This window comes from Anomalospiza imberbis, chromosome 5 (assembly GCF_031753505.1).
Source record: "Anomalospiza imberbis isolate Cuckoo-Finch-1a 21T00152 chromosome 5, ASM3175350v1, whole genome shotgun sequence".
NCBI classification, from domain to species: domain Eukaryota; kingdom Metazoa; phylum Chordata; class Aves; order Passeriformes; family Viduidae; genus Anomalospiza; species Anomalospiza imberbis.
The window spans coordinates 69,489,359-69,504,532 of NC_089685.1; the positions used below are offsets into that span (position 1 = coordinate 69,489,359).

Here is a 15,174-nt window from a genome sequence, read left to right on the forward strand (position 1 = left end):
TATTTGCCATCAGGATGAGGAATTTTCAGCCTCTTCTCCTTCAGGAATGCATTGGACCCTTTCTAAAGCATCTTGCAATGGGTGAGTAAGAAAACCAAGTCTCTGTTTGCTTTTCCAACACTTTGCCTCTGTAAAGGAGCTGTAAAAAGCTGCATTTTTCTTAGTTGAACTGAGAAGTTAATGGGATAAGAGAACTGACATTTCTAATTAGCTATAACTTTAAATTTCAAAACTTATGCTTATGAAAAATGCCTTAAATGCATCGTAACCTTCCAGGGATGTCACCCATCAAGGAAACAATTGCAGAGATATATTTAAGAATATTTTCAATCAGTAAAAAAAACCTCATTTAATTCCAATGACAAGTAGTCAGTGTTTTTTTGAATAAAATATTATGGGATGCATCCCTTAAAATCAGTCTTGTGGTTTATTCTTGATCTATTCTTCCTAAACACTGAATGCAGATCGAGTATTCAGGGTAGAGCTGCTGCTAATGTTTATCTCCAAGAGCCATGGTGTCTTGATTTGAAAAGAAAGGTGTTTGTTAAGGAAGGCAGGAGCCTTCCTTGAAATGGAAAATGTAAACCCCCTCCCTCCGAATTATTATAATTTTTGAAATTAAGAGGCTCTCAGGCAAAGATATGGGAATAGGAATAACAGTTCTTTACCAGGAAAATTAAAATACAAACACAATAGTACAAACAAATTAAAAGCCACTGCCAGAGTCAGAGCAGGCCCTGACCCCCTGTGGGTCAGGGTGGTGGCAGCAGTCCCATCCCATGGTGGCTCAGCCCTCCTGCAGTGCCAGCTGTGCTTCTGCTGGAGCAGGGATCCTGGACAAGGGTGGAGTTTTCCTCTGAAGCTCCAGGGCTGCTGGAGATGGGCCTGGGCTTCCTCTGGGAATGCAGTGGGGAAGAAAGCTGCTCCTGTGAGAATGCAGTGGGCAAAGGCTGCTGTGGTGTCCCAAAGGTCAGATTGTATCCAGGTAGGAATGCTTGGCTCCTCCCCTGGGTGGAGCATCTCCCCATGGGATGATGGAATTTTCTCAGCCATGCAGGGACACTCACAGAAGAGATCTCCTGGAGGGAGGATGGGTGGTAGAAGAGATAAATAAAACTGCCCAATGAACAGGGGATAACTGCCCCACCTCTGACAGATGGCAATAGAATACGTCCAAACCATGTCTTACAACTCAGGACCCAGGGAAAATCAGCTGAACCTGGACACTTCACCCTTGTGCTGGAGGCACAGTGAGTTTGTTTTCAGGTTTGCTGTCACGTGAAAGCTTAAACTGCTTCCACACGGAGCTGGGCCGTGGGAGAGCGGGAGGGTGAGCGAACTGCAGCGCAAAAACTCCGGTTTAAAAACTCCTGAGCTGAGCTTCTTCTGCAAAAAATCACCTTGGCTGCTCCTGTGTCCACAGCAAAGCCCAGCCTTGCGCTGGATAAACTGCCCAAGGAGTTATTTTCATCCAAGGAAGCCCCTTTCAGCCCAGTGCCTGGGGTTAAGTGCTGGTGTGCTGCTGAACAGGAGAGTGGTGGGAACCTTGCCCCAGGGCTGCTGACATAAAACAGCTCCTGGCATTTCTGCCAGAAACACTTTTCTACCAAAAAACTGCTGCAAAGGAGCTGCAATTATTTGTTCTGTGTTTGAGTCATTGTGCAAATGAAGCCCAGCACCAACAGCAAGAGCTTTGAAAAGCCAGATAAAGCCAAGAGGATGCGTTTGGAGAGATTACTGGAGGTCCTGGTAACTCCTCATTTCCTTTTTTTGTTTGGTTTAGGATTACCATGCAGTAGCAAATTACACATTCTCTGCTTCATCCCTGCCAGACTCTTCCTGAGATTCAGATATTCCTCACCTTCAAGAAACACACAGAATACCAGGGGAAAAAAATAAATGCATCTAATAAATGTCTCACAAAGGTGTCATTTCTAAAATGTCAATATGTAATTTACAAAATCACTGAAGGATGGGGAAACAATGATTCGGAGAGTCATGGTCATCACAGATCTCTATGTAATCCCCTTTTCTCACAAATAAGGAGAAAATCCATGTAGGGGAATGAAATCTCTACCTAGCAGCCCTGGGCACTACAATTGCTGGTTAAACCCTGCTTTCATTGCAGAATTCAGGCCAACAGCAGGTCAACAGACCTGATCTTTTATTTCAAAACCTGGTCTTTCAGAATTTAATTAAAAGGGTTCTGAATGGAGTGACCACTCACCAGACAGCGGCTGACAGCAAAAGCTATGGGGAGCCTTGAGATCAAATATATATATATATATGTAAAAGAAATACAAAAAGGTATAAAAACATAGGTGCCTGATGCTGTGGGGATGAAGCCATATTGGGAATTAAAAAAAATTATTCCTCCTGTGGACAGGGTAATGCTTCTTCCTGAGAAAAGCAGCTATCTGGCATCTTCTGGTGATGTGTTCACAACAGGTGAGATGAGAAAAGGTTTTGGGGCATGCGCCAACTCCCCAAATACCACTTTTCTTGCAGAAAAGCTGAACCTGCAACCTCAACCAATGCAAAATTGCCAAAATTGCCAAAACTGCCACAATGAGCTCACTCAATAAATTCATGAGGAGGCTGTAATCAGTTTTTAAGTTCTTCAAAGGGTGAGATAACCCAAAATCCCTGCCTCCTCTTATTATAGCACTTCTGCCCATATTTTCCTTGTCTGCAGCCAGTCAGCAGGCAGGAGGGAGGGGCCAAGCTGATTTAAAAGGTTTTGCAAGAGTCCACAGCCTCTCCTTGCCTGCGGTGCTGGGAGGAGACTGCACATGGCCACTTACCTGGAGCTGCCCACTCGTGGGAGGATGCCCATCCTGGGACTGGGGACCTGGCAGGTACCTGCTGCAGCTGGGGAGCTCTGGGCAGGCAGGTGACCCCAGCAGATTGCTGAGAATCACACTACATTTCTTCAGTAATCTCCTCTTCGGGTCAGGAGAATGCAGCAAGTCCTGTGTGCAATATGTCCTTTTGAAATATCTCAGGTAATGCAGGTATTTATTCCTGGCCTTCAGGAAATCTTAGGAGCGGGTGGAGGTAGTCAAGTAGGTACAAGATTTTTTTTCTTAGCTATGGAAAAAAAAAAATTACGTGCTGCAAAAGTAAAAACTTCTGCCCAGCTCGTTTTTATTTTTTTTTTTGTTCTGTTTTGTTTTTCTTTTTCTTTTTTTTTTTTTGTTTTTCTTTGGCACTGGGTGTTAATATGTCATGTAGGTGTCATCTGTGATGGGTGTGTGTAGATACAGGAACTTAAGGGGCAATAAGTAGATTTGGAAATGGGAACTCACAATAATCCCTTAGAGACTGAGGATAACTTATTTTTATTGGCAGCAGATGAGTGTGCAGCACTTTGCAGGGATATAGCTTGGGTGGTTCTTTACCTGCAAATGTTACCTAGTGGACTTTCAGTAAGAGAGAGTAGGTTAAAATATATATTGAATTATACATGTAAAAGGAGTCTGGAAATGAGCTGAAAAATTTAAGAAACTAATCTTCTTAAGCAAGATAAAAAGATTAACAAAAAGTAGATTTTCCCCTGGATCTGAGACTGGAAACAAAATATGTCAAATCACAACTACCCAGCCCCATCAATATTTTCCAGTCATCACAAAAATATCTTAAATACTTGCCATATTTTTGGGTCAGTTGATCTAACCAGCATTTAACTATGTGCACAAACAGGGGTGAATTTGTTTAACCCTTTCAGTCTTTATTTTTCTGATGACAAAGGACACTGAGAAGCCTAAAGTAGTTAAAGTAGGCTTTAAAAACCAAACTGTGCCTTGCAGGGGGGCTCTTAGGGCCCAACGCTGTGATGGGGGAGCTCTCTGAAGGAACTTGTTAAGCTGCTAATAGAAACCGGTTAGGACTGAGTAGGAGGAAAATTTTGGGCACACGACCCCTGCCACCACAAAATAACGTCTTCTGTTATGTAATGAAAACAAGGCCCAAGCCCGTGGTGATAATTTCATTAAAGCGGTTTGATTTCAAGGTTTCCACAGCAGCCTCAGAGTTTTGGTGCCTTAACGGGGCCTCCCCTTTTCCCAGCAGCTCTGACTTGAAGCCGAGCTCAGTGAGCGCCCTGGAAAATGAAACTATGGGTTATTTTCTCTGGAAAACATCTCACAGGGCAGAGTTTTATGTAATCTCAAGGGTAGGTTGTTGCCTTTGCTCTCCACCCCTCAGCAGCGATACCGATCGCTCCTGCATGGCAGCTTTCCCAAGCTGCAGCAGCACCCAGAGATCAGGGGCTCCAAAATGCCACCATTTGGCCACTGGTAGCCTGCTTGCCCGTGCCTGCTTCTTCCTGCTGCCCTGGGAGGCTCACATGTAGGAAGGGATGGGATGGGGAAAGGGGCTGGAAAAAAGAAAACCTGTAAGACTTTCAACTGGCTCTTTAGTTGTGTGTAGCCTTGTGGGGGAAAAAATTGCTGCGTTTTCTATGTTTTTGTTGTGAATTTAGGTGAGCCAACTAAACACCCTTTGACTGGAAAAATTTGGAGAAGTGATATAATTAAAAAAAAAGCGTAGGAGGTGGTCATGGTTTTAAATCACCTTTCTGTTTGGAGTGCCATTTTCTGGATTCGGTCATCAAACAGCTCTTTGGTGTCTCCAAGCCAAGAATCTGAAGTGATTTATTTTGCTCTTAAGTACCAAGTGTGTATTTTACCCAGGAGGTGGCACTGTCTGTAGTGTTTTGAGTCCCCTCACGTCCCTGTCCTGTGTCAACAAGAGCTGGATTGTTTTTGTGCAGGGCCAGCGCGCATTCCAGAGGTGATTGGTTTCCTCACGTCACCAGTATGTCACACTAAAGTTGCTTTTCATTTCTGAGGAAATTAGAACTTATTTCAAGATAGCCTCGTGTCCCAAGGTGAACTTCCAACACTTAGAAAAGGGCGGATCAGCTCAGACACCTCATCAGTGACTCCCGTTGCCGTTTGATTTCACAAAACTAGTGAAAGCCATAACCAGGCTGGAGCACCTCGTTATTCGGGGGCTTAAAACTGCCAGCTTTGCAGAACAGCAAAGCTCTTAATCTGCTATTTGGCAAATCACTGGCTTCTCTTCTGGTTTCAGGCTCTCCAGGGGACAGCAAGGGACGCAGTGAAGTTTGCCATCGACGTTGGGTACCGCCACTTCGACTGTGCCTACATGTACCAGAACGAGAGCGAGATCGGGGACGCGCTGCGACAAAAAATGGAGGAGGGCGTGGTGAGGCGAGAAGAGCTCTTTATTGTCAGCAAGGTGCGTCCTTGGATAATAGTTCTCACTTGGGGCCAGCTCTAGGGAGGAGAGACAAAGTCCTGACATGGAAAGTGCCATGGGATGAAGCTGGGAATGACCTCCTCTCTGTCAGGGCAAAGCAATTTGTGGATGGTGAGGGGAAGGAATAGGTCAACCCCTGAGAAACAAAAGGCTTGGTTTGAGAGGGGTTTTTTGTAGTCCTTGCCCATTGTCAGCCATGGAGACAGGAACTGAGGCCGTGCTCCTGGTGGCCTCTGGGATAGGAAGCAGGGCTATTGTTTTTGTGGTCACTCCCGCTGCGCCGCCGGCCTCAGCCTGTCAACTCCTGTATGTTATGCTTTGTTTTGTTTTTTCCCCCCAACAACAATGGTAGGAAAAATAAAGTAACTTCTATCTGCTGGAAGCTGGTGGGTCGATTTTCACCAGGTTCACTTATTTTCTTTGTTTTAATTGTTGCAATAATTGATGGAATTTCAGAGTGTCCCATTCTCATTTTACTTACTTAACAGTACCACAAATAGATTGAGGTGCCTCAAGTGGCGCTTCCTCAAGAAGAGAAGATGTGCCACACCCTGAGCTGCCTCTGTGTCTGTGCCCTGTGTTTCCCTGCCAGGGATGCTCCGCTGTAGTGAGGGCGGGAGAGCAGCTCCCAGGCTTTGTGTTTCCCCACAGCTGTGGTCCACCTTCCACGAGAGATCCCTGGTGAAGGAGGTGTGCCAGAAAACACTTGCTGCCCTCCAGCTGGATTATTTGGATCTCTACCTGATGCACTGTCCCATGGGATTCAAGGTATTACAACTTTAAATCCTGGGATCCATCTGTCAGGGCTTTGCCCCTTTTGCCTTTGGGACCAGACATCCCTTTAGTCTCCTCCAAAGAGAAGTGTTGGTAAACCTCATTAGGACATAATGATAAACCTCTGCAGGGAGAGCCCAGGAGGAAAGGTAGGGTCATGGCTGCTTAAACTAGGTCAGTCTTGTAGTACAAAAACCACCTTATTTTTCCCTGCACAGCATTTCCAAGTCCTGGATCACATTACCATCCAGATCACGTTCCTCTTACAGTGTGGGGTTTGGATGCCATTTCCTTATCAAGAATCAAACATGTGAACTACTTAGTTCCTATTTTTCTCTTCTCTCTCTACTCCCAGGTTAAATAAATCCTGCTTTCCCCACCGTGTCACCTCCCCGGCCTTTTCCCAACCTGAGGCACACAGAAGTGCCTGCCCTTCCTCTGCCTGCAGGACAGAGCCTCAAGAGACAGATGCTCTTGAAGATTTCTCTGTTGATACAGGCTAGTCATTTCAGCCATGTCTCACCCCGCCACAAACATAATTCAGGATATCCAGCTCAGTGTCTCCAGCTCCACTCGCTTGCCCAAATTTCTAAATGATTTCTTGAAGTATTTATAATTCAGCTGACCTTAATGTTGCTTTCCCATTTGTGCTCATAGGCAGGAGAGGAGCTATTTCCTGCAGATGGAAACGGCACGATCATTCCCAGCGATACAGATTTTCTGGACACGTGGGAGGTACATTCATTTACAGGCCAGAAATATCTTGCTAGTTTGAAACAACAGCCTGAAAACTCTAAGCTTTCCACTGTGGGAATTGTTTGGAGAGAATTTCTAATATAAAGTATTCGACATTGCTGATTTCTCTGTGTCCTTGGGCTCCTTTTTGTGTCACTGTGCCAAAATTTAGGTATTTTTATATCTACTGCTTAATAAACTGGCTGGGTTGGCATGACAGGAGGAAATCTTTGACTGCAGTGGCTTCAACTAACAAATGCTGTCACTCTCATCCCTACCCCATTCTGGGCAATTTTTGGTGGCTTTAGTTGTAGCCATGCTTATCTCTTGTTGCACCTGAGCCATCCAGACCCCAGCAAAGCCAACATGCCTGTACCAGAGCACCCAAATTTCTGTCTCTGGAAGGTAGTGGGGCTTGGCCAAAATCCTTTGCTAAGCTCTGTGTGCAGCACAGGCTGCGTGGCAGACCAGGCTTGGGTGCGAATTCGAATTCCTGCTTGGCCGGTACTTTGGGCTTCCTTTGCCTTCCACTCCCGCCCTGTGCTCAGCACAGCCAGGCCAAGAGCAGGTAAGAAACTCACCAGAGTCAGAAGAATTCACTGGTGCTTTTTGCCTTCCATCAAATGAAGAATAAGGCACATTTTTGTTGTTCATTTGAGGGGAAAAAAAAAAAAAAAGTGGAATTTTCAGACTACTGCTTATGACAGCAATTTAAAATTATTTCTGCTTTGGAACAAGGGTATCTTCTGCACTAAAGGCTGGTAGTAGATAATTATTTTCCCTTTTCTGCTGGATGTGACAATCTAATTAGGGCTGTCTGGCTGTTTTATTGCTCATTAGTGTGAAAGAAAATAGGTGATGGAGGGGGAACACAGTGCTGCTTATCCTATAATCCAACTGCTAAATGGTACATCTCTCCCGGGAAATTAATCAGTGCTGACCACCAGTAGCCATCCTGTTCCAGCTGTCTTGTAACAGCTTGTTGAACTGCTCTGTTCCAAAGAAGGTGCTTTTTATTATGGGATGATTATTTGTGTAGCTGAGGAATTACTCTAAAAGAATGTCTTTCATCTATGTGAAGGTCTACCTAGGGATACTATTTTAAAAGTCATATTTTACTGAAATAATAATAGTTTAGGGGTTGTGTGAATATTGCTGTTATTTGTCTGTATGGTGACAGACAATGTGAGATCCTGAGTCTGAGCAGAGCCCCACTGTTCAGGTACAGATCTCACAGCACAGCACAGGAGGAGTCCAGCCAGGAAGATTTTTAGCACTCAAGTTTTTGTGTGGGCATATTTTTCCATGTGGAAATGAAAGAACTTCATGGGAAGTGTGATTCTGTGGTGTTTCTAGGCTATGGAAGAGCTCGTGGATGTGGGAATGGTGAAGGCTATTGGAGTCTCCAACTTCAATCACAAACAGATGGGTCGGCTCCTGGGCAAACCAGGCTTAAGACACAAACCTGCAAACAATCAGGTAAACTGTCCTCCAGCTCCTCAACACTGACATCACACCTGTCTGGGGTGTTGCACTGGATGGAACACCTCCTAAAGTCCCTTAAAAACCCCACACCTGCAAAAAAAAAACACCTTATCAAAGATGATGGGCACAGTGATGCTAAACCTTGAAGTACCTTCTGCTTTTGAGAGGTGAAAGCTATTTTTTTTTTTTTTTTGAGATTGAGAGCCACCCCTGTCTTCCTCAGGAAGAGCTGATTAAGTTTTGCCAATCCAAAGGGATCTCTGTCACTGCATATTGTCCCCTTGGAGCACCCAACTGGCCAGGGTAAGAACGTTTAGTGAGATTTCTTCCTTAGACTAGACTGGAGTCAATGCAGTAAACCAGTCTCAGGATGTGGATGAAACCTCAGAGAAAAACTACTGTAATTGGAAAAAGACTTACTAATTCATTAAAAATCACACCCACAGAAATCTCACACTTGTTTCATGCTTTGAAGAAAAACAATCAATTGGTTGATGAAAGCAGAGAAGAGAATTCTTAAATGAGCTTTGGTGAGCTTATTAAACATGTAGGAGGTTTTCTGAACAAAAAAACAAAAAAACAACAACAAAAAAAAAAACCACCCACAACAAACCAAACAAAAAACCAAGGCAGCAGATGCTTATGAAAATAGCAACTCTGCAGTCCTGCTGAGACAAAGGGATTAGGTTTGTAAATGGGGAAGTTGCAGAAATTTTGCCTGTACTCCCATCTTCATGGCTTCCTCTGACCCAGGACAAGGCTTTTGCCAGAGCAGCTGTGCTTGTAAAGGACAAGATGAAATTCTTGGGATCTGGATCAAAGAAATTCCCAGCCTGATCTCAGGCTGGACATAAATGTGTTACAGTGACCTGTTTTTACTAGAAACTACAGGCCTCTTCTCATGTGCTCACTTGTTATAAAAGGAAAGAATTGAAGGCAGGAACTGAAGTAACAAGATGTTAAATTAAAGTGTGCAAGATGATGCTTTTTAATCATTTAAACAGTAGTCTTGTGATATAAGGCTTGAGGGAGAACACAATGGGTTATTCAACTACTGAAGCCTGTTTTTTTTTTTTTATTTTTACAGGTCCAAGCCTGACCATATTTCCCTTTTTGATGATCCTCAAATTAAGGAAATTGCACTCAAGCACAACAAAACCCCAGCTCAGGTTAATACTGGCCAGAGTTGTTTTCCCTGCTGACATTTATTCTTCCCACTTGTGCTAAAGTAACTACTTACAGAGGTAATATGGAATAATAATATGGAGTTCCAGCTGTGTCTTGCACACAGATTAATGCTTTAGAAAAATATTCCCTCTACCTTAGTGATGGACAGAAGATTACCAGTGGCTTTGGGCTTTAACTGGCACACTGGCTGCCCCTCCAACACAGCATCCCTGCCAATCCTGAACTCTTGCTCAATGCACTTTCTTGTTGTCATCTCAGCTTCAGAGATGGATAAAGATTTAATGAGCTCATGTAGTAATTAGGAAGGGTCTAGGTAGTGCTTCTCCTCTGTGAGCCCTCTCTGGTTACCAGTAGAGCTGCTCTCTGTAACCATGCAGACACCTTTGGTTTTCAGCTTTCAGAAGACAAGCAGCACTTCTCATGTGTAAATTCCCTATGTGCTCCTGCAGGTGCTTATCCGGCTCCAAATCCAAAGAAATGTGAGTGTGATTCCCAAATCTGTCACTCCACAGCATATTGAAGAAAATTTTAAGGTAAGAGAGTACCTTACAGAGTCATTAATGGTGTTAAACTACACATGAAGAAACCTCACTCTGCCAATGGTACAAACCAACCCCCTCAAACTTTGAGCCACCAAAACCTTTGTCAGATACCACATAAGTTATCACTTTATGAATGCAAAAAGTCACTTTGAAAGTAAGGAGCCACATCTTCATTAGAACACATCAGGTAAAAGCCAAACACTTCCACCTTGTGGCACAATTATTCTGCAGGCAGACCCTACCAGCACTGTATCCTTACACATTTATTTACTGCTCTCCACACACGGATTTATTGTGTCCCCTGCACACCTCCTAGTGCTTCAGCCTGCTTTTGCTATTCTTTCTGCAAATAAACTTGTCTCACTACAAAGTGAAGCAACCTAGCAGTTTGGGACCTTCATGCAGGTGTTTGACTTTGAACTGACTGAGGAGGAGATGGAGACCCTCCTTGGTTTCAAGAAGCGCTACCGCATCTGTGCATTAAGCGAGTGAGTACCTCCTCCTCCTCCAGGCTTTAGCAGGGTTGGATTACCACTGGATAGCTTGGATTACCACTGGCTATCCTCTTAACAGACACTATCTGATAGCCCCACTTAAAAAGAGAGGGAGCCTTAGCCAACATCTGGTCACATCTGCTGGAATCTCACCCTTGGGTTTATTAGAGCATTGCCCATCCTGTACAGGTTGGGAACACTGGGATTTCTGCAGGCACAATGTTCCTAAGATGTCCTGTACTGGATGCATACCAAACTGCTGTCTGAAAATCAAAATCAGCTGGAAATTCCAAAAATAAATAAGCGGCCATTTCCCCCATCCGTTTTCTTTGGCTCCTTTACATAAGGGACAGTCAGAGTAAATAAACTCCATTTTAAGAATGAGAGTTGTAAGCTTTTTTTGGAGGGAAGAGCTGTGCCTATGTACTCCTGCCAACATTATCTAGATAAGAGAATGGTTACAGACTCACCAAGAGCTGCATTTTATTCAGTTTTCCCAGGTTACCCACTTGTCTAACCACATCCTGGGGGCTTGGGAGTTCCCAAGAGAGAGGTTTAATATCTCAGGGAACTTTGGCAATTTCAGCCGAGCATAAGATACATTATCCTTTGAGAAGGAGGTCACTGATACATGCAAGGGTTACAGAGAATTCACTTTCCCTGCCCCAGATACACTAAGCAGACAATGTGTTTTTAAGGTAGTTCAGTTTCAGTTCTTTTATCAGGAAAAAAAAAAAAGCAAGCTTTTTCTCTAAGCTATATCCTTAAAATGTTTTAATCATGCTCTCTTTTTCTAGATGCAAAAATCACAAGGACTATCCTTTTTCAGAAGACTGACGTACACATCACCTTCAGATCCTCCAGGGATCCAGACCATTTATTGTTGTTTCAAGCAATTTGCAATACTTTGTGTTTTAATTCATGATTGAAGAAGAATATGTATTAAAAATGGAAGAAGGTAACTCACAGGCATTCTGAAGAGTCATCTTTGAACATGGATACATTTACTTCCTTTATATCAACCAGCTGTATCAGTCCTTTATCTGTTCTTGTAACACAATTTTCAGTTGCAGCAAAATACATATTCTATCTTAATTTAGTAATGATAATGAAGTTTAATAAACCCATATATTGGGATTAGGGAAAAGCATTCTTCGTCATAACTATAAATTCTGACTAAGTTTAGAGAAGATTTAAATTCTCTGATTGGTTATACTTTTGGACAAAAGGTCAATAGACACACTATCTTTTAATTATCTGTACAAGACAATCCATTTAACATCAGAAGATCTCAATGACATGACATGCTACTTGAGATGCTGAGTTCAGTGTAACACCAATTTCAGTGTAGCAGACTGAAAGCTCTTTATGGGACACTGCTGAATTATGATTCAGGAGCTCTTAATGAGGTTTCCTATTTATGAACTGCTAAAAACTAATAAACTACTAAGAGATTTGTATGTTTGGTTTATAGTATCTGCAAGAGTATATAAATACTGCCTTTATCAGTAGAACGGCTGCAGTTGAGACTGTGAAACTCCTAGAAAATCCAAAGTCTGATAAAGGAGACGCACAGGAATTATTTTGTTTGGCAACTGTCATATTTAGCAAGCAGAAAAGCTGGGCAGCTCCACAGAAGCCAACAGCAGATTTTCACTCTCCTGTACTGTTCCCTAGGTACTGTTTGCTTGTGTTTTTACTGAAAGGATGTCTCTGGATGCTGTTGTCTCTGGTTAAAAACAAAAAAAAAAACCCACCAACAAAGTAGGTGCTGCTGCAGCCCATGCTGGTGTTTTAATGAGGTTTCTGTTAATTAAGACTTGCTTTTTAACAATTGACTCAAAACTCCTGTACTTGCTTTAGGCTCTTACAGATCAGGATAAGAACAATGTGGCTCAGCACTGCATACACAGAGAAGGACAAGTGCGTAATTAAGGTTCAGGACTAGGATGCACACTTTATGGATATTCTTTTCCAACTGATTTTTTTCTGTAGCTGATAAAGGAAATTATGACATATCTTTGAGCTACTTCAGACTCTTCCAAGATGTTTGAATAACATACCCTAGAAACAACAGAGCAAATTCCCATCAAACTGGATTTCCCACAGCAAGTCTTCTAAAGTAAGAGGTCTGAAAAATCTATCAGGAATTGACACTGAACAGTTATAATGCAGAGATATGGACAGCAAGGTGCCTGTGTAATGGACATTCTCTTTTTTCTCCTCCTGAGCATGCTACATTTACATGGCCAGTTGCAGGATATCATCCTAGATGCAATTAGGAAGTGAACTCTGTGGAAGGTGCTCTGCTGCCAGGTTTTCAGCCTGTGGTCACTTGTCAATCCACAGCAGTAGCAGAAATACCCACTTAGGGCTGCAGCATACAGCCTGTCTTGAAATATTCTCTACTTCATAGGAATTTTCTAACCACATTCCAATTTAATCACAGCTATCAGACTTGAAGCTATTGACAGGATGTTTATAGACTGTGGTAGGCAGGAAGTCAGACTAGATGATCACAGTAGCCATATAATAGTAAAAAATTCAAAACAAGTTAGAAGCCAGAGATTGTGCATTTGTTTCAGAGACAATAGATCTTTTTCAGCTGCAGAGACTTTAGTAAAGGTAAAAGGAGAAGAATTTGGGTGGTGTCAGTTGCTGGGAAATAAAGCCCCCTTGTTTTGCAGCAGAGCCACAGCCCTATTTACAATTTTTTGTATTTATTTGCCTTTCTAGAAGAGAGTTGCTGCCTCACAGCAAGCACAGCCCTAAGCCTGCTGCTAGGAGCTGTATGGAAAGGTTTATAGTATCCCAAGTTAATTTTCTGTTTCTATCAGCTGTGTAGCAGTGCTCTTGCACCAAACCCACACATACATCATTCCTAGTCAGCAGTGACATTATCTGTGCCAATGAGCCCAGTAAAATGAAAACACCTTAGCTTAGCATTTTGTCTTTGTATCACAACACATTGTCCCATGACTTCAGCTTTTCATTGTGGAGTTCATCCATTCTGGTAGAGTCAAGCCTCATGAAAAGTTCCAAAGGGACTGGGTGAAAAAAGTAAAATGTTATGTCTGTTTTGGAGGGAAAACCGGATAACACAGGTCATGAACATCAGGTATAAATCCAAAACTCTTTGCTGATTATCGCTGCTCAAGTTCTCCATCTATTGTAATTCCAAGCTCTCTCATATTGAGGTCAACACAGTTCAAAAGAAAACTGATTAAGAAGCCAAAGACAGTCAGATACAAACCTACTTCATTAACTTTTTGCATGCAATCCTACACAAGAAGTACTGGTCCTTGCCTTCCTCTAAACCTTAAAAGAAAGACTTACAGAAGACTGATTAGGATAATCAATGGCCTAGGAGTAATTTATACAGGTGGCAATTAAGTAGACTAAGACTTTCCTTGACCTGACACCAGTACAAGCAGCTGTGCCAGATGTTTATCAAACCTGGAGCAGCTTGCAAAGTGTTACTGGAAATAGACCAGGTATTATTTCCTCTGCTGTCAAAACCAGTAGAATCAAATGAATCTATCAGCAAATCAGCCCTAAACAAATAGATGGCAATTCGTCACAAACTGTGAGTGTGAAGCATCATTCCCTTGGAACATAACAGATTCACAAGGTAACTGAACAAGAAAGAGTTAACTGATGGCTGTTAAACATAAAAGAACAAGCTGCTATCAGAATATTTAAATAACACTTCGCTGCAATGCTCAATTTACTAATCTTTAGCAACTTATTTTGACCACAGCTGGAGACAAGACGCTGCAATATGTAGATACTGAGTCTGATTCAGTTCAGCTGCTCCTATGAGCAACTACCAGCTGGCTTGTGATCAGGACTGTTTCAGTTCAGAAAAGCTTTTGCATTCAGCTTTTTTTTTTTTCCCCTTAAGAATTTGGGGGAAAAAAAGGAGTTTTGCAGCTGTTTGCACTGGTGGTTCTGTACCATGCACTTTAACATGTTAAATGCAAGAGCAATGTGGCCCATTTAAGGGTTTTAAGAGCTGCCTCCCAGCTAAAATAAACAAGGTCCTGACCGAATATGACTGGGCTCTGTACTTTTAAAGAAACCAAGGACAAGGCAGAGGGAGGGATGACACACTAGGGCAGTATTAAGTGACTGAAATGAAAATAATTTGTCCAAGTTAACTGTTCTGTGCCCCAGTTAAGCAAAGGACTCCAGATTTCTAGCTCTATCTTCAAAACAGTAAATACAGATTAAAATCCAGAGACAGGATTTTCTTTTCCCATTTTGAATACTGTAATTTCCTGTGCCCCAGTTTTCACAACTCTGAAACAAGTGCATTCCATAGCATTTGTGCAGTCTTGTAAGCTCAGCAAGAGGAGAGGTCCTGTCTCCTTTTTCCCTGAGGGAAGCAAACACCAAGTTAGAAAGCATCATGTGAAAAGTGATTCCAGCCAGGCAGGCCTGTGTATTTGTGTTCCAATACCAGAAGTAAAGCTATTTTCTCTCAAAGGACCATCAACTGCAACCTGAAACAAACATGCTGTGCCTGTCAGACTGTGCTGTCCTACCTTCAACCAGCAAGATGCCAATTCCAAATAATTCTTGTGTTCTCCTCTACTACACAAAAAAAAAACTTGCAAAAACAGTACCTTGCCTTCTCTAATGAGATAATTACTCATTTTCTCTACCTG

General features: G+C 42.6%; 1 protein-coding gene across 2 annotated transcripts; it reads left to right on the plus strand.

Moving 5' to 3' along the window:
• The first annotated feature begins 2,766 nt into the window (after positions 1–2,766).
• Positions 2,767–11,964, plus strand: LOC137474856 (aldo-keto reductase family 1 member B1-like). Of its 2 annotated transcripts, XM_068191855.1 has the most exons (10): positions 2,791–2,858; positions 5,098–5,265; positions 5,938–6,054; positions 6,718–6,795; positions 8,152–8,274; positions 8,477–8,583; positions 9,368–9,449; positions 9,918–10,001; positions 10,416–10,498; positions 11,302–11,964. In XM_068191855.1, the coding sequence occupies exons 1-10, from the start codon at positions 2,793–2,795 to the stop codon at positions 11,339–11,341; spliced, it is 948 nt and encodes a 315-aa protein (XP_068047956.1). In that variant the 5' UTR covers positions 2,791–2,792; the 3' UTR covers positions 11,342–11,964. The 2 variants fall into 2 exon arrangements, with proteins under 2 accessions (XP_068047955.1, XP_068047956.1); XM_068191854.1 differs by lacking the exon at positions 6,718–6,795 and having other exon boundaries at positions 2,767–2,858.
• Positions 11,965–15,174: the final 3,210 nt, after the last annotated feature.

Coding starts and splice junctions, on each gene's coding strand:
- LOC137474856 (XM_068191855.1), top strand. CDS start 2,793: ATGGCCACTTACCTGGAGCTGCCCACTCGTGGGAGGATGCCCATCCTG. Junction 8,275..8,476: donor ACAAACCTGCAAACAATCAG/GTAAACTGTCCT, acceptor TTTTTTTTTGAG/ATTGAGAGCCACCCCTGTCT. Junction 10,499..11,301: donor CGCATCTGTGCATTAAGCGA/GTGAGTACCTCC, acceptor CTCTTTTTCTAG/ATGCAAAAATCACAAGGACT.